Source organism: Sarcophilus harrisii, chromosome 4 (genome assembly GCF_902635505.1).
Source record: "Sarcophilus harrisii chromosome 4, mSarHar1.11, whole genome shotgun sequence".
Taxonomy (NCBI): Eukaryota; Metazoa; Chordata; class Mammalia; order Dasyuromorphia; family Dasyuridae; genus Sarcophilus; species Sarcophilus harrisii.
In genome coordinates this window covers 99,711,575-99,734,860 of record NC_045429.1, presented here as the reverse complement: position 1 = coordinate 99,734,860, position 23,286 = coordinate 99,711,575, and the positions used below count along the sequence as shown (strand labels likewise).

The 23,286-nt window shown below is 37.4% G+C and overlaps 1 protein-coding gene across 2 annotated transcripts; it reads left to right on the top strand.

Moving 5' to 3' along the window:
• The first annotated feature begins 2,187 nt into the window (after window positions 1–2,187).
• On the top strand, window positions 2,188–21,542 carry ELK4 (ETS transcription factor ELK4). Of its 2 annotated transcripts, XM_031937235.1 has the most exons (6): window positions 2,188–2,597; window positions 3,890–4,108; window positions 8,990–9,205; window positions 10,089–10,970; window positions 11,823–11,939; window positions 13,487–21,542. In XM_031937235.1, the coding sequence occupies exons 3-6, from the start codon at window positions 8,999–9,001 to the stop codon at window positions 13,583–13,585; spliced, it is 1,305 nt and encodes a 434-aa protein (XP_031793095.1). In that variant the 5' UTR covers window positions 2,188–2,597; window positions 3,890–4,108; window positions 8,990–8,998; the 3' UTR covers window positions 13,586–21,542. The 2 variants fall into 2 exon arrangements, with proteins under 2 accessions (XP_031793095.1, XP_031793094.1); XM_031937234.1 differs by lacking the exon at window positions 3,890–4,108.
• Window positions 21,543–23,286: the final 1,744 nt, after the last annotated feature.

The window sequence follows — 23,286 nt, the reverse complement described above, 5'->3', positions numbered from 1 at the left end:
AATAGTCTTCCTGTCTTCAATCTCTCCCCATTTCAGTATCTCCACTACTCACCTGTCTGATGAACTTTCTAAAGTGGTCTAAACTCTCCTCACCTTTCACTAAATTCTAGTGGTTCCCTAGCCTCCTGTTTCAACTAGGAAACCCTATTTAGATTTTAAAGCCCATAAATACCTGGCCCTTTCTTATATTTCCAGCCTCCTTATATTTTACTCGCCTCAACATATTCATGATCCAACAAAAGCACTCCATCCTTTGACTGTTACTGCTTTTCCATCATGCTTGGAACGCTCTCTGTCCCCCTAGCTTCCCTGGTTTCACAAGTGTCAGATAAAATCCCACCTTCTGCAAGAAGAATTTCTCCTCAACTATTTTGTGAGCTCCTTGTGGGTAAGGACTGTGGATCAGATTTTTTTTTTCTTGGTGTTCTAGATATAAGAATAAAATCATATTTGTAAAGTGCTTTGCAACTCCAAAACCTCCATGTAAATGCTAAGGCTTACATTCTGCTCCTCAAAGATATTCTTCCATCCGGTGACATTTACCTCTGGTTGTTTCAGAAATAACACACTTCCATTTCTTCATTCTAGACATTATCTGTGCCTATCCCCTCATGCCTAGAAAGCTCTCCCTCCTCTCTACTTCCTAGTTTCTTTTGTCAACTAAAATCTTCACCTTTTACAGGTTTTCCCCAATTCCTCTTAATTTTAGTGCTTTATCTGTTAATTGTTTCCTGTTTATTCTACATATAGCTCGCTCTAAACAAATTTGTTTGTATGTCATTTCCCTCATGTGACTGGAAACCCCTTGAGGAGCTCTTTTTTCTAACCCACACTTAACCTAGGTCTAGGCACATAATAAGTGCTTGTAAGTCTCTTATACCTCTAGTTATCTCCTATTTATCCTGTTTATGGAGCAGCTATGGATATAGCAATGGGCTTTAAATCAGATTCCTCTTTCTGAGTTTAAATTCCGCTTCAGATACTTGCTAGCTGTGTGATGCTGGGCAAGTCACTTAACCCTGTTTGCCTCAGTTTCCTTATCGGTAAAATGAGCTGGAGAAAGAAACGGCAAACTAGTATCTTTGTCCAAAAATACCAGTAAGGTCAGGAAGAACTGGACATAGGACATCACCGAATAACAAAAAATTCACCTTATCAGTAACCTGCGGGTGGCCAGAGCCAAAGCGGGCTAGAGAAGCTAAGAAACAAACATGTTTAATTTCAAAGGCAGGAAACTGACCAGCAAGCGAGGGGGGGGGGGGGGAGCTGGGGCACCGAGCCGGTGTGGAGAGACCTCAGGTTTTGTAGGGATGGATGTGCAGCGAGCGAGCTCTAACCCTGAAAAGAGCAACAAAGCTCTTGCAATTTCATGTAACAGCAACAGAGACACGTCGGATCCCCCGCGGGGCTTTGTGACTGGCACGGAGGTAGTACGGGCGCTTGCCGAGCCTCAGGGACCTCCGGGGACTGGTGAGAAAAGCCTGGCAGTTTTGCTGTGGCTGAGACCCGCAGAAGTGAGCGCGGAGGATTGTTGTTATGCCAAGCTTGGGGCACAGCCCGCTTGCTGGGCTTTCCGACACGTCCATGACTTGCTTTATACTTTGTAGCTATAGAGATAGCTACGTCTCCCCCATTAGACTGCAAGCCCTTTGGGACTAAAGGACTGTCTTTTGCTTCTTGTCCTGTCTCCGATGTTTACTATATAGGAGGCATACCCTAGGTGCTCACTAAATGTTTACAAACTAACTTTTAATTCCAGTGCCTTCCCTCTGTAAATTACCTAACCTACCTAAATATTTTGTATGTACTGTTTTAATGTTGTCTGCCCCATTAAATGATCAGGCCTAAGAAGGCAGGGTCTTGGTATCTTCAGCGCTTAATACAGTGCCTGGCACACATAGGCGTTTAATACATGCTTAGGGATAGATTACACCCAGAAAAAGAGACAAGGACGACGGGGAGGCAGGGCAAGGTCGGCCGAGGTTTCCTTCCTGGGGGGGCTCCTGAGCAGAGCCGGGTCGCAGTACTCGGGGGCGGAGGTGGAGGAGGGTGCCCACAGCCGCTGCACCTCCCGCTTCCGACCCCGGGATCCGGCGAGGTGTCTGGGCCCGGCACGCTCCCCTCCGCTGGCGGCCGCTCCTCCCCACCGATGCCCCACCCCGGAAGTGACGTAGGCAGCTACAGAGGCCGGGAGGGGTTGGCCTTAGGGCTGCAAGGGAGACGCGGCGGCCGGGGGCCGAAGCGAGAACGCTCCTTTGCGCGCGCCCGCGCCCCCGCCCCCGCCCCCGCCCATCCGCCCGCTGGCCGGTCGGTGAGGGCGGCTAGCAGCCCGACTGCCCGGCTTTGCAGCCCAGGCTGTGTGTGCGTGTGCGTGCCCGCGGAGGGAGGACGTGGAAGGGGCGGGAGGAGCTACGGCGGGAGATGCGGGCGACCGCGGACGCCCGGCGGGCTCGGCTCGGCCGCCGCCGTCTCCGCGGCCGTAGCGCCCGTGGGCTGCCCGCGTGAAAAGAGGGCGGCGGGGGGCGCCCGCCGCGGCGGAGCCGCAGCTCAGCGGCGCCCGAGGGAGAGGAGGACCTGAGGGAGACCCCGCGCCCTCGGTGAGTGAGCCTCGCCCCCGCCCAGCGCGGCTCTCGTGGCCGCCGCCCACGCCGCGCGCAGGAAACGAGCGCCCCCTCCTCCCCGCGACTGGGGGGTGGGGCCGGCGGGGGCGGGGGGGCGCGCCCCCCCGCGCTGTCGCCCCCCCCCGCGCTGTCACCCTCCTGTCTCCTCTCACCCCCAGCCCGCCCGGGTCCGCGCGCCATCGCGCGCGAGCTCCGCATCCCTTTCAGCCGCCCACGACTGCGGGGATGTTCGGAGGTGCATCCCCGGGCCCGTCCCCGGGGGCCGGGCGCTGGGGCGGAGCGCGGGAGGAGGGGGCGCCGCCAGCCCCGGCCCTCTCCGACTAAAGCATCCCTGTGCGGGACGCGCGGCCCGGCCGCGCGGATTCACTTTTATTGGGTGGCAGGAAGTCGGAAAATGAAAGTACCGTCTCCGATTGCCTTGGGAGGCCGGAGGTGGCGGCTCCTCTCCGGACTTTGGTCTCCGCGGGGGCGCCCCCTCCTCACCCCCTGCCCCGGTCAGGCGGCCCGCGCAAAGCTTCAGGGCGTTTTCGGGGACGAATGCCACTTTCTGCTTAATGCCTCGCTGTGCGGAGACTCCTGATGGCCCTTACTTAGGAGGGAACTTTTCCGAAACGGGTGTTTGCCCCAGAGACTCTGTCCCTCCGGCTGCCAGGGAGGCCAGAGAAGCAAGCCCGTCCCTGCCCGGGAGAAGCTCAGCGCTAGCGTGGAGCAGCATGCTACAGGTTGTGCTGTGATGGGCACTAAGGGAGATACAGGGAGGCTAGAGAGGTTTAAGGAGGAAGCAGCGCCTGATAGGCGGAGGGACTCGTGGCCAGGTGGGACCTTCGCTGCACCACTAAACGGAGGGAACAAGGGCTGCTGGTCGTCGGACCGAAGACAAACTTGGGTCCCTTTTTGTACCCTTGGCCTTTGACTTTTATTTTGTTGTCGCTCCGTCTTTTCAGTCGTGACTGACCTTTCCTGATCCCATTTGAGGTTTTCCTGGCAAAGAAAATGATGCTGTAAAATCTGTAGGGTGCTATTTGCTTTAAAAAATTAACTTTTAAAAATGGCACGCATAAATTCACTTCTACACTTTGAGTTTGCCCGAGTCATGACCCTTTTTACGGTTTGATCTTGTAAGCAGAATAATTTTACTTCTAGAAAAAGTATATGGCGTCCTGGTTCTGAAAGGCATTGGTCAAAACCCCCCGTATTTGCTAGCTATGTGACTGGGCCCGCGAAGTCCTCAAATCTTGTTAATTCTCTCTTTTTTCTTTGTCACTTAGGAGCCATCATCAGGCAGTTTGGCATAGTGGAAATTGAGTGATGACCTGAGTCTGGAGATGTGGAGCAAAACACTTAAGCGCTCAACCCCATGCTTAAGGCCAAATTAGATAAAAAGTGCCTATTTGTTTTGGTAGTGGAGGTACCTCCCTTACACTTAAGAAATGACAAGTTCTTCAAAAAAAATCCTAGTATAAGTCCTTATCTGACAGAATGGTGAGGTGAGGAAAGTGCATTACAAAACTTTAATGTACTATAACATAATTATTTCTTTAGTGTTATCTTTCATGAAATATCTGGTGAATTTTGATTTTTTTTCCCTTAATCTCCCATTCTTTTCTTTCAAAATATTTAAGTGGCAATCACTTACAATGTTAATAAAGTATGATTATCTTTTCCAAATGCTACTATTCGTAAGTTTTTGCTATATATTTCTATTACAATTCATATATACTCCTGGATTAGGAGTTTAATTATTTTTTTATGTTCATAATTCAGTACCAGTTTTGGTTCATTTAAGGAACTGAACTTATTTTAGCTGTAATTGAAGTTTTTTTTAAACTACTGTTTTTTTGTTTTTGAAAAATAGTCATGGTCTTACAGTAATTGAACTGTTTATTGTAAACATGTTGAGGGCAGGAAAGATCTTACTTAATTAGAAACTTCCTTTTCATTATAAGAGAGTATTGACATCACAATTTGTTGTAGAACTCAGCCTTCATCTCATAGTTAAGAAATCATGCTTTGATATGTATTTTCTCAATTTTCCCTTACTGGGGGAGATTCAATTCACTGCAGATTCAATTGCAGCTTATTCAATATCCTACTTGTGTTAATACCGGCTAATTTATTTTAGACCATTATCTTTCTCCTTTTGTTTTTGTGCTAAAGAAAATATAAGTGTACTCTCTTTTAAGCTGTATTTGAAGAAATCTTGAAATGAAAATATACTTTTTTTCTCCTTTTTGCTTTTTAAATAAGAGCATTTTTAATTTTTTAATTTTTGCTTTTTAAAATCTAAACTTCCTTAATATAAGCTCTAGAGGATCATAAGATAATAGTTTCAGAACAGAAAGGAACTTTAGGCCATCTTGGAAACCAAGGCTAAGGGGAGTTAAATGATTTGCCCAAGGTTAGAGTTAGGAAGATAAAGGGTGGGCTTTGAGGAAGGACCACTGGCTTCCAAGCCCATAGGAATCTTTTTTTCATAGCACACTGCTGCTTGTGGGAACTTTTCTCGAAACTGCCCTTCTCACTTAATGCCTTTTATAGATATAATATTTATATATATGCATATTGTATTTATATGTATATATGTATGTATATATACTGTGATTCCTTATACAATGTAAATTCCTTAAGGGCAGAGAATGATTCATTTTTGTCTATGGATCAGGGCCTGGTTCCTAGGTGAAACTTAATAAATGCTCAATGATTAGGTAGAACGTGTTAGAAAGACATGCTATCTTTTGAAAAAGATATTACTGAAATTTGTATTTATACCATAGCTTCAGGAGATAGTGTTTAAGAATTAGCTACAAGGAATAAGTAGCCTACTAAATCTTGGAAAAGATTTCAATCAAAGATTGAATGCTAGATGTCCTAATTGAATGGGATAGTATTATTTGAAGCAACACAACCACTTGAATTAATTAATTTCATTATAGCAGTATTCCTCTTTTGTTGGCTATTATTCTCAACATCTCCAAGTCCAAATACATAATATATTCGAAGTTACTCACTACCCAGAGAAAATATATTCTATAATAAGGCTTCTGTATAAACTGATAAACACAGTAATATTTTATTTGTAATGTTAACTTCATTAATTGATGACTAACAAAAAATTATGCTCCTGGCTTAATTTCTCATCATCTTTAAAATAGTAATGCACTCACATTTAGATAATGATTTAAAATTTACAAAATGTTTCCTTTACTATACATTTTATGCAGTAGTTAGTATAAGTATTATTTATCCCCATTATGTTGGTCCAGAAACTGAGTCTTGGAGAAATTAAGTGACTTGTTTATGGTTATATAGCTAGTTAATACTAGAGTTGAGATTCAAGACCCAGATATTCTGACTCAAAATCTGGCATTCTTTCTTTTATTGTATTGACATAATTTGTTTTTACATCTTCATTTCTTCAATCTTTTCTTGTTCTTATCCTGCACACCATTCCCTCTCTTTTTCATCCCCTACTCGTAGTATTCTTTTTGACACTCTTTGACCTGCCATCTTGAGGATATCTTTCATCTTGGAAACTGCTTTTTGTCAATCCAACATTTGTGTGCTGAAAATGTACAGAAGATGATGTTTTTATTTTTGTAAATGTAAATCGGCCATTATAAACTTGAGGTGCAAAAACTTTAATTTCATGAATTATTCTTTCATTTAATGTGTGCAAAACATTGGAGGAGGTACAAAAATAAATGATGGAATTCTTACCTTCAAAGAGTTTATAATTTAGTAGAAATGGTTAGAGGTTCATAAAAACTAAAATAGAACAGACTGTAATTTCATTAAAAAGTTGGTAATAATAATAGTTGTCATTTAAATAGTACTTTAAGATTTTCAAAGCACTTTATATATATATTAATCTTATTTGATCTTCACAGCAATCTTGTGAGGTAGGAACTATTATCCCTATTTTACAAATAAGGAAAACTAAGTCTGAAAGAAGTTAAGGGACTTGTCCAAGGTCCCACAATTAATATGTGTCTGAAGTAGGAATATTTAAGCCTTAGTTCTCTCACAAGATGAGGGATCCAAATAAATGTCCTCTTAAGTTTCTTTCTAGTTCTCATATTGTATGATCTTATAAAGAGGGTGCCAAAGAGTTCATGGAAGTAGGGAAAAACTGTCTTGGTAGGAAATCAGGGAAGACCCCTTTGGAGGAGGACATTTGGATTTGAGCTTTCTAGTATGAGTAGAATTTCAGCACCTGCTGATGAACCTTAATGTAGAAAATGTTCCAGATATAGGGAGAAGTAAGCTTTGAATGGTTGTTTGTCAGGAAAAGTAGGTTGGAGCCATGATGAATACAGAGACCTGGGTTTTCTTTTCTTTCCCCCTCAATTGTCTGTAGCATTCTCTTTATGAAGTATGTGGAAATCAGTAAGTTAATATTTATTAGGGAGAATGTACAGCAAATTTAACAGATTTTGCCTGGCAAATGTTTGTTTAAATGAAAGTCCTTTGTATATCTGAAGATATAGTGTCCTGAAGAACCATCTTTTATCATTAGAAGTATGGCCAAAAAGAATGATAATCTGGTATATATGATATTTTAGTTCATAAAGAATATGCCTTTGCCTTTGGACTGTTCCAAATTCACAAGACTTTAGTAAGCCATGTTAATTGACCCTAGTGTAAATACCAGAATGGAGGTGATTTCTAGGCAGTTATTTAGTGTTAAGGTAGCTCGTTGTAGTTCTTCACAGATTAGTGTTAGTGTTGGTGTTAATTATCCTGGAAAGCAGTTTTGCCAAATGTATAAGATACTTGATTGTCTAAAAAAAAAAAAAAAAACTTGGTACTTGTATTAGCTTTTTTGTTAACCTAGTCTGTAGTTTTAGAAATAATTTTCCCTTTCTCTGTACGACTGGGCTAACATCTTCAACAAACTTAATGAATGTTTTGATATCTTGTGGATTAATAGGAGAATGTTATCATTTTGAATTCTTCAAAAAGTATAGCAAAATGTCCATCAATTGGGGAATGACTGAATAAGTTATGGTATTTAAATGTAATTGATGACTGTTGTGCTATAAGAAATGATAAGATGGTTTCTGAGAAACCTGGGAAGAATTGTAGAACCTCTTGCAGAGAGAAGTAAGTTGAAAGAGGAGAATATTTTATATTGTTACAACAGCATTGTAAAAAAGTCTTAGAAGACTTTAAAGAACTCTGATCAGTGCATCAATCAGCCATGATTCCAAAGAGGAGAATGCTACTCATATCCTGACAAGTGACGGACTATATAGAATGGGACATGTTTTTGGACACAGCCATTAATTAAAGGAATTTTTGTTTGATTATTGTTCGTTAATTTTTTTCCCTTTATTCGTGAAGGAGAATTTGGATGGAGGGAGACAAAAAGGCTTGATAATTCAAAAAGTAAAATTTAGCTTGATGTTTTTTAAAGAAGAAAATAGAGTATATCATGACTTTTATTCTTCTTTACTTGATATTTCCCTCTATTTGCAGCACCCTGCATGGTCCCTTGCATTAAGTGGCTAATCAACAAATATTTTTTGAATTTTATTTTAATTATAACTCAGGGACCCTAAACAAACTTATGAATAGCTTGAAGCATTAAACTCCCTGTAGCGTATTTCAGGTTAGTATTATGTGGTAGCTGATTTTGTTTTTGTGTGTGTGTGTGTGTTTAAATTTGTTGATGATGTAAACTTGTTTAGGTTTCACTTCTAGAAGGTGAGGGTAAGGATATTTCATGTTAAGTTATTTGTAAATTTTTCTAGTTATTAGCTTCCTGGGAGCCTAGTTTCCTCTATAAAGAACAGGATCTTTCTAGAAGACTGTTTTGAAGTTTTGTGGTATGAATAACATGGGAGAATTTCCAAGTTGCTTCACCATCTAAAGAAAGGGGTTGTCATCATAGTGAGATCTTAAAACTTGAGTTTTTGAAGTTTTTTGTCTTTTAAAAGGTTCAGATGATCAAATAAAAGCCTTGTCATATTTAAATGCATGATTCTTGTGGAATATTATAGAATGAGTATTGATTTTATGAAATCAAAGTAAGGAATATGATATTTGAGTCATCAGTGTTGTTGATCCATAAATGACAGCTATGACACTTGAGGGGGAAAGGAATTAAAGAGTAGTTTCATAGACAGTTATTTTCTTCAGGACAATCCAGTAAATTTAGTTAATGTTGAGGCTAGAATCTCTCAAAAGACTAATGCAAGTGAAATTCTTAGCTAGAATTTATAGCAAAAGCCTTTTTCAATTGGCAACCTTTATTCTAAATCCTTCATTTTGTAAAAATGACATAATTTTCTTTCCCTGTTGCTTGCTGGAAAAGCAAGAAGCTTTTTCTAAAGTCATTGTATATATCATCTATCTTTTTTTTCCAGCTCACTGCTATGGACAGTGCTATTACACTGTGGCAGTTCCTCCTTCAGCTCCTTCAGGAGCCTCAGAACAAGCATATGATCTGCTGGACCTCGAGTGATGGGGAATTTAAGCTTTTGCAAGCAGAGGAGGTGGCTCGACTCTGGGGAATCCGCAAGAACAAACCTAGCATGAATTATGACAAGCTAAGCCGAGCTCTCAGATACTACTATGTAAAGGTAAACTAAATCTAAATTCTTGATTGCTTAAATAGTCTCAGTAAGGATTGTTTCTTTAATATCTTATATTTCCTTAAAATAAGTTAATGTAAATAGAGCCTTTGTATTTTTAAATTTAGGATTAACGGTTCATATGTATTTCTTCAGGCACTTATCTTGGATTTTCCTTCTGCAGATACTGTTACTGGTGGTAGGTAATGTTTAAAAGAACAAAGCAGATATAGGATTAGAATACAACAGATGTGGACTCTTGTAGCTAGATAATTTAAAAAATTTTTATAACTTGATTTTTTTTTAGTGTTCAATGTTTGTTATGTGCATTTGACTTCTTTTTAGTTCTTTAATCCATAGTGAAGGGAATCAGTACATTAATAAATAGCTATTAATGACATTATAATTACCGTCCTTGTTATAACAACTTCTTATTTTATTTTCACATATTTAAAAATACATTCTGATGAAACTAACATAAAATAAGTGGATCAAAAGAATAGTTCAGCAAATACTAAGTATCTACCTTATATTAGGGAATGATCTTGATTTCATTAATCTCAAAATAACAGTTTGCCCTTTAGCTCCTTCTGTGTAATTTTTAAGTTTCTCAGGTAAGTAGGAACTTTATTAGGAGTACAATGTTTTGGTTATGATGACTTGGTTTTTGCTTTCTCAGGATAAATATATAAATCTATAAAATTATTTGAGATATGAGATCTAGCAATTTTTGACATATGATTTGTGTGGTTGTCTTGCATTTTGAATTATTTTAACTTCTGTACTTGGAATCTTAGATGTCTAAAAAGTATTTTGACAACTTTTCCTAAGAGGAATAGCAATTAAATTAATGAGGGGGGTATAAGAATGTGTTTATTTCATTTCTCTACAGAATATCATTAAAAAAGTGAATGGTCAGAAGTTTGTGTACAAGTTTGTCTCTTACCCAGAGATTTTGAACATGGATCCAATGGCTGTGGGGAGGATTGAAGGAGACTGTGAAACTTCAGGCTTCCATGAAGTCATCACCAATTCAAAAGATTTGGAGAATGGAGGAAAAGAGAAGCCATCTCAGCCATGTGCCAAGACCTCTAGCCGCAATGACTATATACACTCTGGCCTCTACTCTTCATTTACTCTGAATTCTCTGAACTCTTCCAATGTAAAGCTTTTCAAGTCTATAAAAATTGAGAATCCGGCTGAGAAACTGGCAGAAAAAAAATCTCCCCAGGAACCAACACCTTCAGTCATCAAATTTGTGACAACACCCTCCAAAAAGTCATCAGTTGCACCTATTCCTTCTACCATTTCAGCTGGCCCAACTATTTCTACAGCTTCAGAAGAAACCCTCCAAGCCTTGGAGACTCTAGTTCCTCAAAAATTGTCTTCTCCAGAAACTCCACCTTCCATACCCTATATTATGACCACTTTTACCAGCACACCTCCTGTTTCTTCCATATCTCCCTCTTTGCAGGATCCTTCCAGATCACCTTCACCACCCTTGAGTCCTAACGCAGACCTAGACATTGACACAGACATTGACTCAGTGGCTTCTCAGTCCGTGGGCCTCCCTCAGAACTTTTCCTTGGAGCTCAAAGACCAGGAGTTAGCACTGCTAGAGAAAGAAAGCACAATTCATTCATCAAGGTCCAAGAAACCCAAAGGGCTAGAGCTGGCACCCACTCTGGTGATCACAGGCAGTGATCCAAGCCCCCTGGGAATATTGAGTCCCTCTCTCCCTACGGCTTCTCTCACTCCTGCACTTTTTTCACAGGTAGCTCTTCCCTTCTTTTAATGTCAGGATTGTTTGCTTTTACAGAACTTAAACAGAAAAAAAATTTAGCCACAGTGTAAGCTCTTAGTCTGCTACTACCTTCTGCTTTGCCTTATAGTACTGAAAAAGTTAAGTATGTCCCTGTAAGTTGTACCTAACCTTTAAATCGACACCATCTCCTTTCCTTTTACTTAGGCTACGCAACTACTTAACAAAAGAGTTGATACTAAAAAAAATGTCAAATGTTGTTTCAAAGGCAGACAACCTTTTTGAATCCCTTCCCCAAATAAATCAAGGTTTCTGTCTTTTGACGAGTAAAACTGAATGTTGGCAAAGACCAAGAATGCTAATGGTATTTTTTTTTAACACAGGCTTTTTTTTTTGTAGTTAAATTTTAGTGTTTAAAAGCAATAGGTACTGAGAACTTTTAAAAATTACCAGTATAATGTTGTGTAACAGGTTTACACAGTTACATTAGATATTCATTAACTTGCTCATCCCACATAGTATTTTTATAGATAGATTACTCCCATGTTAGTTTAAGATTTTCTCTTCACTAAGGAGAAAATATGCTTAGATGAATGAGTCTTACCTTCTGTTCTTTTTCACTTGTTAAAAAAGAACCAATGGATCAGAATCAGTTTCCTTACTTAGGGAAACCCCTGGAAAGAAAGGAAGAAGCTATTGTTGCCTTTATTTTTCTTGGGCTATTAAAGAGTGGTGATGGGGTTTTGCCTTTTGTGTATATTTCAGATTTGGAGAACAGTTTTTGCTTTGGGTTATCGTGTATGTGATGCTATCTGGGATATCAGTGATTTGATTTGGTAAATATTTCTGTCTTGTGTATTACAGACTCCTATCTTATTGACACCAAGTCCCTTGCTCTCCAGTATCCACTTTTGGAGCACTCTCAGTCCTGTTGCTCCTTTAAGTCCAGCCAGACTGCAAGGTGCTAACACCCTTTTCCAGGTAAATTATACATGACATTTCATCTTTTTTATGATTTATATAATGGGGCAACTCTAAAATTGAGAACCAGGGTGAGAATACACTGTTCCATTGTTCACTGTGCAGTTTGTAATTAATAGATGTGTTTCTGAATCCCAGAAGCTCTATGTTAATTTTATAAAGTAACAGAAAACCAGCGTCTGTGATAAACATCCAGCTCATAGCAAGATTCCTTTTGTTGTTGTTGTTTCATATTTGAATTTGAGTTAGAGCTATAATTTTTAAACACTTAAATAATTGATGACCCTTCTCAAATCACTCCCACCATTTTAAAATCTGAAAGGACCCATTTTTGATGTGAATATAGCTTTGTCCTTTAACAGATTGAATATAGTAAGTATCCTTACTGCTGGTTTTAGATTGCACTAAGATTTTGGGACACCCAGTATAGCACTTTAGATATCTTATCTTCTTTGGTCATCACAACAACCCCGTGAGGTGGGTGCTTGCTTTATTATAACTTTTTACAGATGAGGAAACTGAGACAGACAGGTTAAATGACTTGGTCATATAATATCTGAGGCAGGATTTGAACCCAGATCTTCATTTCTCCATGTCCAATGTCCTAGCCACCTACCTGCTTCCCTTAAGTTAGTAAAGGAGCCCTAAATTATTGGCTGAAATTAAAATTCTTGGAGATTTTCTGTATTCTTTTTATCCACATTTCCTTGCCCTTTATTAGCAGAGTTATTTGGGGGTTTATAGAATGGTTGGTAAACAGGGATTTTCATGTGATTTCATTCTGGGAACTATAAATTCACTGAAGCCTTTCTTAATCACTTTCTTTAGGATCTATGACATGAAAACTCTAGGCAAAACTTCTAATAATGCAGTCCTTTTGGTACCTCAGTAACTAACAACCTCCCCTTCAGTCCTCCTTTTCCCCCCCTATGGTTTTCATTAGGGGCATTTTATTTAATTCCACTCTATAGTGAAACATGTTTTAGGTAGTGTCCATTGTGGTTATTTTAATGGTATCTAAAAGGAAGACAGAAGAGAGACAACAGTGTTAATACTGTTGGATTTGATTTAGCAGCTGATTTCCAACTTTGTAAGAACAACTGTTATTTTTTTGAGGAAATAAACTTAGATAGAGGGATACTGTCTGAATGTACATTGTATTGTTTGTCTAAGCCTAGCTTATATAAAAACTTGGTATAGCCTATAATAGAGTAGGTTGTTTTTTTCCCATAGATATTCACATCTATTTCCCTAGCTAACTTTTTCCCCCTTTGAAAGAGATAACATTTTTGAAGAATGGCCTAAAATTGGACCAGTATATTTGTTTTCTCAGTTTCCAATACAGGACAGTAGGTTAAAGAGTGGTAATATTTCAATTTTCTGTAGTCAGGGCATATGCTTTGATGATAAACAATGACTGCCTTTGATAAAAAAATTGGTCCCGGTAGCCAGTGCAGAAGCTGTTGTGCCTCAGGGAATTCATTAGATAGAAAATGAAAGTTGAAATTGAGTAATAAGATTATAATGTGTTTTATTTTCTTTCTCAGTTTCCTTCTGTCCTGAACAGTCATGGGTCATTTACTCTGTCTAGCCTGGATGGACCATCCACACCTGGCCCCTTTTCTCCAGATCTACAAAAAACATAGCACATGCACTTGTGGAAAGAGAAATAAGAGAAATAAAGAAGAAATAGCTATTCAGCATATCGTATTTAAAATGCTGATAATGGACTATTGTGATTTTTGCCATTCCCGTTTAAAATGCCTTTTCAGAGTTTTCTTTGAATAGAACTCGAGTTGGGACTATGTATGGAAACGCCTTAATTGGAGTCTATAGACTCCACCTGTCCCTTTTACCTCTCCTTTTCTTTTTCCTCCTTCTTCATTTTAGGTAAAAGGAGGTTTTTTTCTGCAGAATACAAAGATGGAATAATGTTTTGATATGAGCAGATAAGAACAAAAATTATATTTTGGCTACTGGGACATGTTGGCAGGAAAAAGATTTATACTTGGAATTGGTGATTTCAAGAAACTGTGGATGAAACTGACTACACCTTGAAAGACTTGGTGTCCTCCCTCACACCAGGAAGAAAACACTGTCAGTTATAGCTGATAAATGGTAATGGACAAAGAAACATCCCTCCTTCATGCAGAATGAGGTTTGAACAGCACTGCTGGGGAGACAAACAGTTCTGCAGTGAATTGTAGTATATATAGGCAACACAGAAAGAGGCATCTAGTTTACATTTCTTCAGGGTGAATCTCTCAGTTACTATAAGCCATATGTGATCTTGTCTGAACCTGTCAATAGAATATGGAATCCAATTTTTCTGCTTCACCCTAAGGAGTGGGAGGGGAGGGGTCTCTTTAAACCTGAAGTGATGGTTACTTATTTTTAAGACAGTGTTTGGAAGACTCTTTGAGAAGATGGAACTCTGTATCCAGCATAGAAACATTGACTTTGCTGCAGTCTGGGTAGTATATACACCCACTGAATACAGTACCGTGGAAGATGAATAGGTTTTTGTGAGGATGGTGCTGCATTATTGAAAACTTAGGACATATTTAGTTAAGATTCCTAATTGAGCAACCTGAAAGGACATTTGTGGCTTTTTCAGTCAAGAAGATACCCAAAGTACAGGACCCGTTTCTGTTTGTAGTAACTCAGGTTCTGCTGTGCATTTTTTTCTTATTCCTTTTAAAATTTGAAATTGTAATATTTTTGAAGCTATAAGAAAAAAGGTGAAAAGAGAAGTCCTCAAAATCACCCAGTGAGGTAAAGAAGTACTTATTTTGTAGGAATATTTTTATCTTAATAGGTGGGGAGTTTACTTGAGAATACTATACCATGTTTCAGTTTGGAGTTGTTCAAATAATGAGAAATGCAGGCTTTCATCTCAGTCATTGAACTTGGTTTAATTTGTCAAACATTAGCCATGTGGTAGAAATTATTTCCTGTCTGTGTGAGGTGAATGTAGCTTCTCTGAATTCAAGAAACTGGACAGAGGCCAGCATCATAGTTGGGGACTGTGTTGATATTTTTGGCCTGGAAGTCTAGATTCAGATAACCTCCCCAGATTGAATTTCTCTTTCAGTGCTAGAGATATTATAAGATTGTATCACACTGATTAAATGGGATGAGGCAGAACTTGCATGCTTTCTGCTTGTGCTGGGGATAAAGAAACGAAGGATTCCAGATGACAATAAGTCAACTCAGCACCTTCCAGCTGCACAAAATTCACTTTAAATTTGTTTTTATACTGTATAGAGATTCTTATGTATGAGATTTTAATTAGACAAAAGTAGCTGGCTACATAATTTTGGTATAGATTGTATTCATAGTAACTCATGTAACCAGAGGTCTCAAGATTTTGTAACATTACTTGCTTGCCCAATTTTGGTGTGGAGTGGTGTCTTTCTGTTCTAAAAGTCTCTTTTTCTCTGCCTAGTGGATCAAATTGAATATGTAGCTTGATTGACTGGGAGTGGAGGAAAAGGATTATATTCAGGGAACTGCCTTCATATATTTTGAAGTTTTGGAGGTATGTTGCTGGCTCATATGAGGAAACCATCCATTCCTGTGATGTGCAATAGCAATGCTGAAAGGTTACTGTAGGTAGTGACAAGGAGCAATCATTTGGAATATTTAGTTTGCACATCTCTTTGAAAATTAAACCTCCCATAGCACTTTCTGAACTAGTGTTATTAGTATGATTACTGTTTTATACTTTGTAATAAGAAGATGCTGGGGTGTTCAAGTTACCTGGGAATTTTAAAATTGTTAAGCACTAAAGAAAAATTTATTTTCATGAATTAACAGAGGAATCAAGCCATTGGATAGTTTTCCAGAGACCAAAGATGTGGTCTCTGTGCATTTCCTGTCTTTTAGGATAGGGATATCATGGAATTAGATGGCACTATTAAAGGCAGCTTAATGGAAACCAGTTTTATCTGGTTTTCCTTAAATATATCTGTCCCTGCAACCTTAGAGAAGTATATAGCCATACCTGGTTGATTGTGATCTGCTTTCTCTTCATGAAATCATCTTTATTTAAGGGAAGATGGTGATTCTTTTATCATTGGGAGTCTTACTTAATTCTTTTGAAAAATGAGATGTTAACAGCTGTAACTCATCTGAACAAGGTTGGCATGATCATCTTGTTTCTAACCTACCTCCTTTAGGCAAAGACTCAGTATCAGAATCTTTAGAAAATCTAGAGATACTTATCAGAAAGTCAGCATCCCATTTAGGATCAATAGTCATTGAGAAGACTGATACAGATGGCTATTCATTATATATGATTAATTATCCATCATATTACTGGATTGAATGTTGTTAGGCAACAGTAGCCTAAGTAAAAGAAGGGAAGCCAATTGAACTGGGTAGTAGGAGTTCTGCTGTCAGACTGACTTTAACTTTTCTTTTTGCCATCATTTCTCAAAATATTCTTCCTCATTAAAGATATTATGCTGCCTTCTATTCAAAATTAAATCATAGTTTGTTGCTAGTTATCTTTATTCTTTAAAATGATGTGTTACAGTGATTTGAGGTTGGTGACGATATGTAATAGGATGAAAACTTCCACTAATTTATTTTACATAATCCTGGAATTACAAAAGACAGGACAGCTCATGATCATTTTGCCTGTTCTCCAGTCTCTGAATAAAACTATATCCAAATCACATAAAACAGCTATTCAACATATTTTTAAAGCTTTTCAGGGAAGGAGGTTTGGCGGGTTTCTGAAGTATTTTTAGACAGTCTGTATACTGTATAGTATTCCTTTGGCACCACCTAAGGATTAGGACCTTTGATTTCTGGTGCTGTGTCCAGGGTTCATTGTGGTTATTTACTTCCTGGGATAATTTGATTCTAGGGGAGGTGGATACTGTAATATTTGCTTTTTAGGACTGTTGATTCAGTACTTCCACAATGCCTAATCAAATCCAGGAAGTTTTCCTTACATTCTAGAAGGAAAAATAAATTCAGCAGCCTCAGAAATACATGTAGGGAATATTGGATAATTTACTTGAGTTTAACTGGAAAAGCCCTTTAAGAACCTAGGCCTATATGTGTGCTGCTGTTTTAGAGAACAAGAATTCAGAGCTCACTTGTAGGCTCTACTTATTAGTTTTTCCATACATTTTCAGTAAGACTTAGAAAAAAACAATCCTAGAATTTCAGAACTTTGACTCTACAGGATAGCATCACTTCATTTATGTGCCCATCCAATTTTGAATGATGATGTGTTGCCCAACAATGTTGCTTCTTGCTGATACTGAAGCACCGGTTTCCTGATTCTGTATTCTGATAATAAGCTGTTTGTGCAATCAGTTTAATCACACTCACAGACATTTGTGCAGTATTGTCCTTTAATATATTACTTCCAAGTTAAGCCTTGAAAAAATCGTGTATGCTTTTTATTATATAGGGGGATGGATTATTCTTATATTAAGTTTTTCCTTTTATGCAAACATCTCCATCACATTTGGAATTTTGTACATGAGTGTGCCATTAACTTCCATGAAACTTAATATTCTCTTTTGAAAGTTGCCAAATAAAAAGGCCCAAATGAACTAGATAAAATTTAAGTCGGTAATTGACAGTTTATGTCTGCATTTCCCTCCCCTCACCATTAACCAGTAATGATTTATGTAATCATTTTACTTCAAAATTCAGGACTACTTCAAATTATTTTGCTTTATACTTATTTTTATCCTTCATTGGAAGATTTTGTTTGGCGATAAGAGAACATTTTGGGGGTTCTAAAAGGATGTTTTTAGGGATGGGTTTATGCTGTTAATCATTGCCAGTCTGATTTGTTTCCATTTCTCCTTTTGCCCTTTGTTGAATGATAAATTAAGTTTTGCACTACAGAATTGTGCTTTCTGAAGTGCCATTTTATTATATATTCAGGACATTATATATATATATATATATATATATATATAAATTAACAGGCGTGGCAGGACTTCATCTCTGTTAGTTGAAAAAAAAAAACATAAATATCAAGACCAGTAGAAAAACAGAAAGAGTGCAGATAGTCTTCTGTTTAGGAATTATAACTCAAGGGTTATAGAATAGTTTGATAAGAGTTAATTTTTCCATCCATAAATAGTTTAGATGAATTAGAGATTAACATTAGTTTTTTTTTTTTTTTCTAGCCAATGAATTGGTTGGACCATAAGCATTTTTTTAAAAAAGCATCTTGAAACATATGCCTGCTTGGTTTTGTATCCAAAATAGGTTGTGTGGGTGGTTGTTTTTCAAATGTTGCTTGTACTTCCTAAAACAAAAGTACCCTGCTCTGCCTTTTAGGTTATCAGAACCCCCCCACTAAAGCTTTTGCACCTTGAAATCTAGAATTCTTGTGGGTGGCTAGTAATCAAAGAAAAAGGACGGTTTTGACTTGATTTTAGATATATTGGGCCTTTTAGTAAGAAATTCGTGTTTTGGCTTGCAAACAGCACATCTGAGATACTGATATAGAATAAACATTCCCCTTAGAGCTATCTTTTTTTTTCCCAGAGCACCCTTTTTTTAAAAAATATTTTAAGAAAAAGATCAGCAATCTGCCAGAACATTGTTGTAGTTGGGGTGTTAACATTAATACTTAACATTTAGAAAGTGATTTGTGAGAGAGGGAATATAGATTTTAATTTAGACATTCTACAAAGACCAGGAAATTCAAACTTCTGTTAAAAATTTTTAATGAAATTTTTAACTAAAATATTCATAGAAAAGTGCTCAAACATGTTAAATGATAGTGACTCTGGTCTCCTAGGGGTGATACACATCTGATAGTTTTGTCAGAGTTTTGAAATTTTATTTTTTAATATTTAATTGAGACTGGAACATTTCCTTCAAGTTATTCTGACATTGGCTAAATATGTATATAAACACACGCATATATATATATAAAATCTATTTTTCAGAGGGATATATATTATTCATCCCTTGGACTGGGGTGGTTCCTAGGCTATATATTTTATACTAAAACTAAAGTTTTGCTGTACTTTGCAGTTATATCACTTTTTAAAATTTAATGCCTTGCACATTTCAATTTCTTATTATAAAAAATTTCAGTAAGTACAAAGTCATAGGCCTTAATATAGACTATTGCTTGCCAACTTAAAAAAACAAAACTCAGTGCTATTATGACATGTAATTTTGAAAAAATCATCTTATTCTCTGGTCTGTTATATTGGTATAAGATTGGGCAAACAGGATTTTTAAACGATAGTCTTCATTTACTTTTGCTTCTCTGTTGACTATGTTCATCAGGTTGCTTACTGCATAATTATAGGAGTTTATACTGAAATAACTATTCTTAAAATACAGAAATGTAAACATGGATTGAATGACTAGGAGTTGGCCTTTGTTGTCCGATTTAACCCTTTGAACAATATATTGTCAATGAAAGGAGAAATGCTGGCGTAGGAAAATACCTTGGGAGGAGTGCTGTTCCCAATCTTCCTTATCTTGACCGTTCAGGTAATAGAGCTCTGGGAGAGTTCTGTTAGGACAGATTTAGGATCTTTTAAATTGGGGGTGACCTAAAGCTGGGCCAGAACTCTAGCAAACTAATAACAACATGATTGGATTACAGGAGTAGGCTGTTCTTTACTTGCTGATGAAAATATGTTTTTGTTGTCATGCACCATTATTAGCACTGTTTCATAACTGGAAGCACTTAACTTTTTGTTTTGATTTTTAATTTTCAGCTGAAGGTTTCTCTAGAGAATCAGGAAGTGGAGTTTATTACTATTTTATATTTTCTGGAATTTTGTACTGTTTGGGAGGGGGACAAATGGATTCACAAAATTGATTATTCTATTAGGCTTTCTGAGGTGTTGTATTTTGGCTAGAATGTTTTTAAATATACAAGCTCTTAAAATTGTGCTGTATAGAATATGATTTTTATGATTAGCTATTGATGGATTGCACAAAATTTTGTAATGTATCAGGTTTCAAGTTTCTTCTCTGTGTAACCATTATTACTTTATTGTTCATTGTGGTGTGGAGGGAAATTGTGTCCCTTCTAAAAACATTTCATATATATTTTTGTTTATTGGTGCAGTGTTACCAGATGGCCTTATGTATATTACATTCATTGCTTTTGTGATACAGTAGCATATTTTATGTACTCTGCTGTACATATTAGTGAATCTTTCTGAGATGCATTTCTAAAAGATAGCAAATAAATTGATATCTTTAATTCTTGATTATTCAAAGATTGTTTATTATTAGTATAAATCCTATATCCAATCTACAACTGATTCTTTACCTTCTGCCTTTGGACAATTTCACTTATTTTGACTAGGGGAAATTAAACAGATGAACTTATAAGTTAATTTTGATACCTGTTGGCTTAAGAATTTGGTATGAGATTGATGCTATTCATTAAAATGGGGTTTTAACATTTCTTATTTCAATATTTTAGCTTTATATCTCTTGCCTCTTATTTTAACACAAAGCTCAAAAAAAAAATAAGGCTGTCTAGAGATTTACTTTGTGAAAAACAAACCAGTAAATTCTCAATGGTCCTTGTTTTGTTGGGTCAGCTAAAGTGTACTTCTCTGTCTATGAAAAGTATCTGTTTACAAGAGACAGTTGGGACAGAGTAGTTCATGGAGAATAATTTTAACGTTAGCTCTTTGGAAATTACATTGGTTGAGCTATTTTAGTGCTGGTGATACATGCGATTATATCTTTGATGAGACTAAGAACTTAAAATTAACTGAAACTAAACAGTTTTGCATTCTTGGATTTCACTCACCCAGTCCATGGAGTGGCTTTAAAAAACAAAAAACAAAAACGTATCTACCTGTGAGAGTTTTACTCTGTAAACACTGACAAGTTAATTTTAGAAATAGTTCTTAGTTTGGGATACGTGGTAATGAAAAATTGTCAAAGTGCTTTCTTTATACTTAAATCCACTTAACTGGGAACAGTTGCTTCTTTGTAATTTTTTTCCTTATTCATTTTATTGAAATTGTACCTAATATTTAGTATCTACTGCCATTGTAAACAACATTGTGTTGCTGGTGTATAATACAAGTACATATGTAGTAAAACAAAACAAAAAAAGGTAGATAACTATTGAAATGTTGGTTAATCCCTGGCCTTTATTAATCCCAGTACAATTTACATTAGAGAGACCTGCAGTGTGTTACAACATGAAAAGGGTTGGAAAGTGCAAGAAATATTAGTACTGATGATGCCACAAGAGAGAAACTGCCATATCTTCTGGCTGAGCAGCACTGATGCACTGTGGGGAAATAATAAAGGGATGATCTTCAAAGTTGGTTAGGGCCATTGGGCAACTAGAATTCAGAATTTTTATGTTTAAACATAGCAAAGAAAAGCACAAGGATAAGATCAATGAAGAAAAGTTTGTGTTTGCACTTTGAGGGCTTTAAAGCTCTCTGCTTTTAAAAGAAAAAAGTATCATTGATAATCAGTGCATCTCCAACTCTTGTGAGGGGCTGCCCTGAATAATCAGAGGATTTTTTAAATAAATTGATTTAAGTTGTGTGCACGCACACATGCATGCGTGCATATATATACACACATGCTATAATGGCAATGTGTATCTTTTTTAAAAAAAAAATAGACTTTAGAAAACTATTTTGTGTAAGAACTGACAGAGGGATTTGCTTTGTATAATGCAAGCTGGCTTTAAAAAGCATTGTAGCAAATTTATTCAAGTCAAAAGTCATGCATATATGTTAATAGTTATATGTGCAACCAGACATGCAAAACAATTGTATTTTTTTAATAAACATTTTTAACAAAATGCTTTCCTGTATGACTTATTTATTTTATCTTTTATTCATTGGGGCCAAGAATCAAAGTCAAGTTTACTAATTTATATTTGAAGTTTCTGTCCTTTTCTTTTGCCTATTCCTAGGCCTGTGGCACTGTTCTCCATGATCTTTCAAAGGTGATACCCATGAATGTCATGGGATTCAGACTCATCCTGATGGCCTCCTTACCACATATAACTTGTTTTAGATAAGAGTATTCTCCTCCACACTCCTTGGATATTTTTTCCCTTGAATTATCACTTCCAAAAAGAGTAGTTCCTTGCATCATTCTCCAGAAGCTCTGGAATGGCTACTATCTCCTGAGCCCACTGGTGAAGACTTATTTTAGAGACAGATGATCTGGGCTTTGGCTATTGTAACAAGCAAATCCTGTAGTTTTCTATCAGTTAGCAAGTACTGATTACTATATGCTTGGTACTGGGGATACAAGTTACAAAGAATGAAAAAAGATTCTAATCCTCCTATCCATAATTCTTCAAAGGTTCAAAAGATGAGGAACATAAACTTGAGTAAGGATATGTTGGAGACACACCTCATCCTAGAAGCCTTCCTTTTCCTACTTAGTGATAAGCAAATCCATTTATACTAGGTACCCTATTATATGGAGTTCATAGGAAAATATGACTCCTGTGAATGGCGCACAGGAATGTTCATGGATCATAGATTTGAAGTTAAAGGGACCCTTAGAGGTCATCTAATTCAGCTCCTTCCACTTATAGTTGGGGGAAACCTAAGGCAAAACACAGGGCAAGTGATTTGTCCCAAGTCCCACAAGTAATAAGTGGGAACGTCAGGATTTAAATTTAGGTTCTTGAATTCTAAATTCAGCCCTTTTTTTCTCCTTGCCTCCAAATGGATCCTTAGCAGGAAACCATGATTTATGGAAAGATGTTATGATAAAGACATCAAGAAGGCTAATGGCAAACTTTAGGAATACAGAGAGTATCAAGGTGAATTTGACTAGGAAAATCATTCCTTCTGGAATATTTCTGGCATCTCTTCTTTTCACTAGATGTTCTGGCTGAACTTGCCTTTAATTCTCCTAAATAGCATCATTTTCTGAAGTTTATCTATCCAACCTTGCTTAAAAAAAAAAAAAAAGACCTTTGATTTCACTAAAGACTAAAGATCACTTATTGAATAGAAATCATATTCCTAAATCTATCATTCAAGACCTTTTCTAGTCTGACTCCAAAATACCTTTTCAACTTTATTCCTCTCACCTTACATTCCACTCAAATTAGACCACTTGACCTTTCACAGCTGCATCCCCACTCCTTCCACTCGAGGCAGTGTTCCATGCTGAAAATGATTTTCTCTCATGTCACTACTATTAAAATATATTCCTTAAAAATTCCTTCAAAGTACCATTTTCACCATGAAGTAAGTCTTTCTTAATCTCCTCAGATATTTAATCTCTCCTTTCAATTATCTCATACTACACTAGACCCTTTCTATGAATTCATTATACTATAACTTGTAACCTTTCTACAAAATTGGAAATTCATTGAGGAATT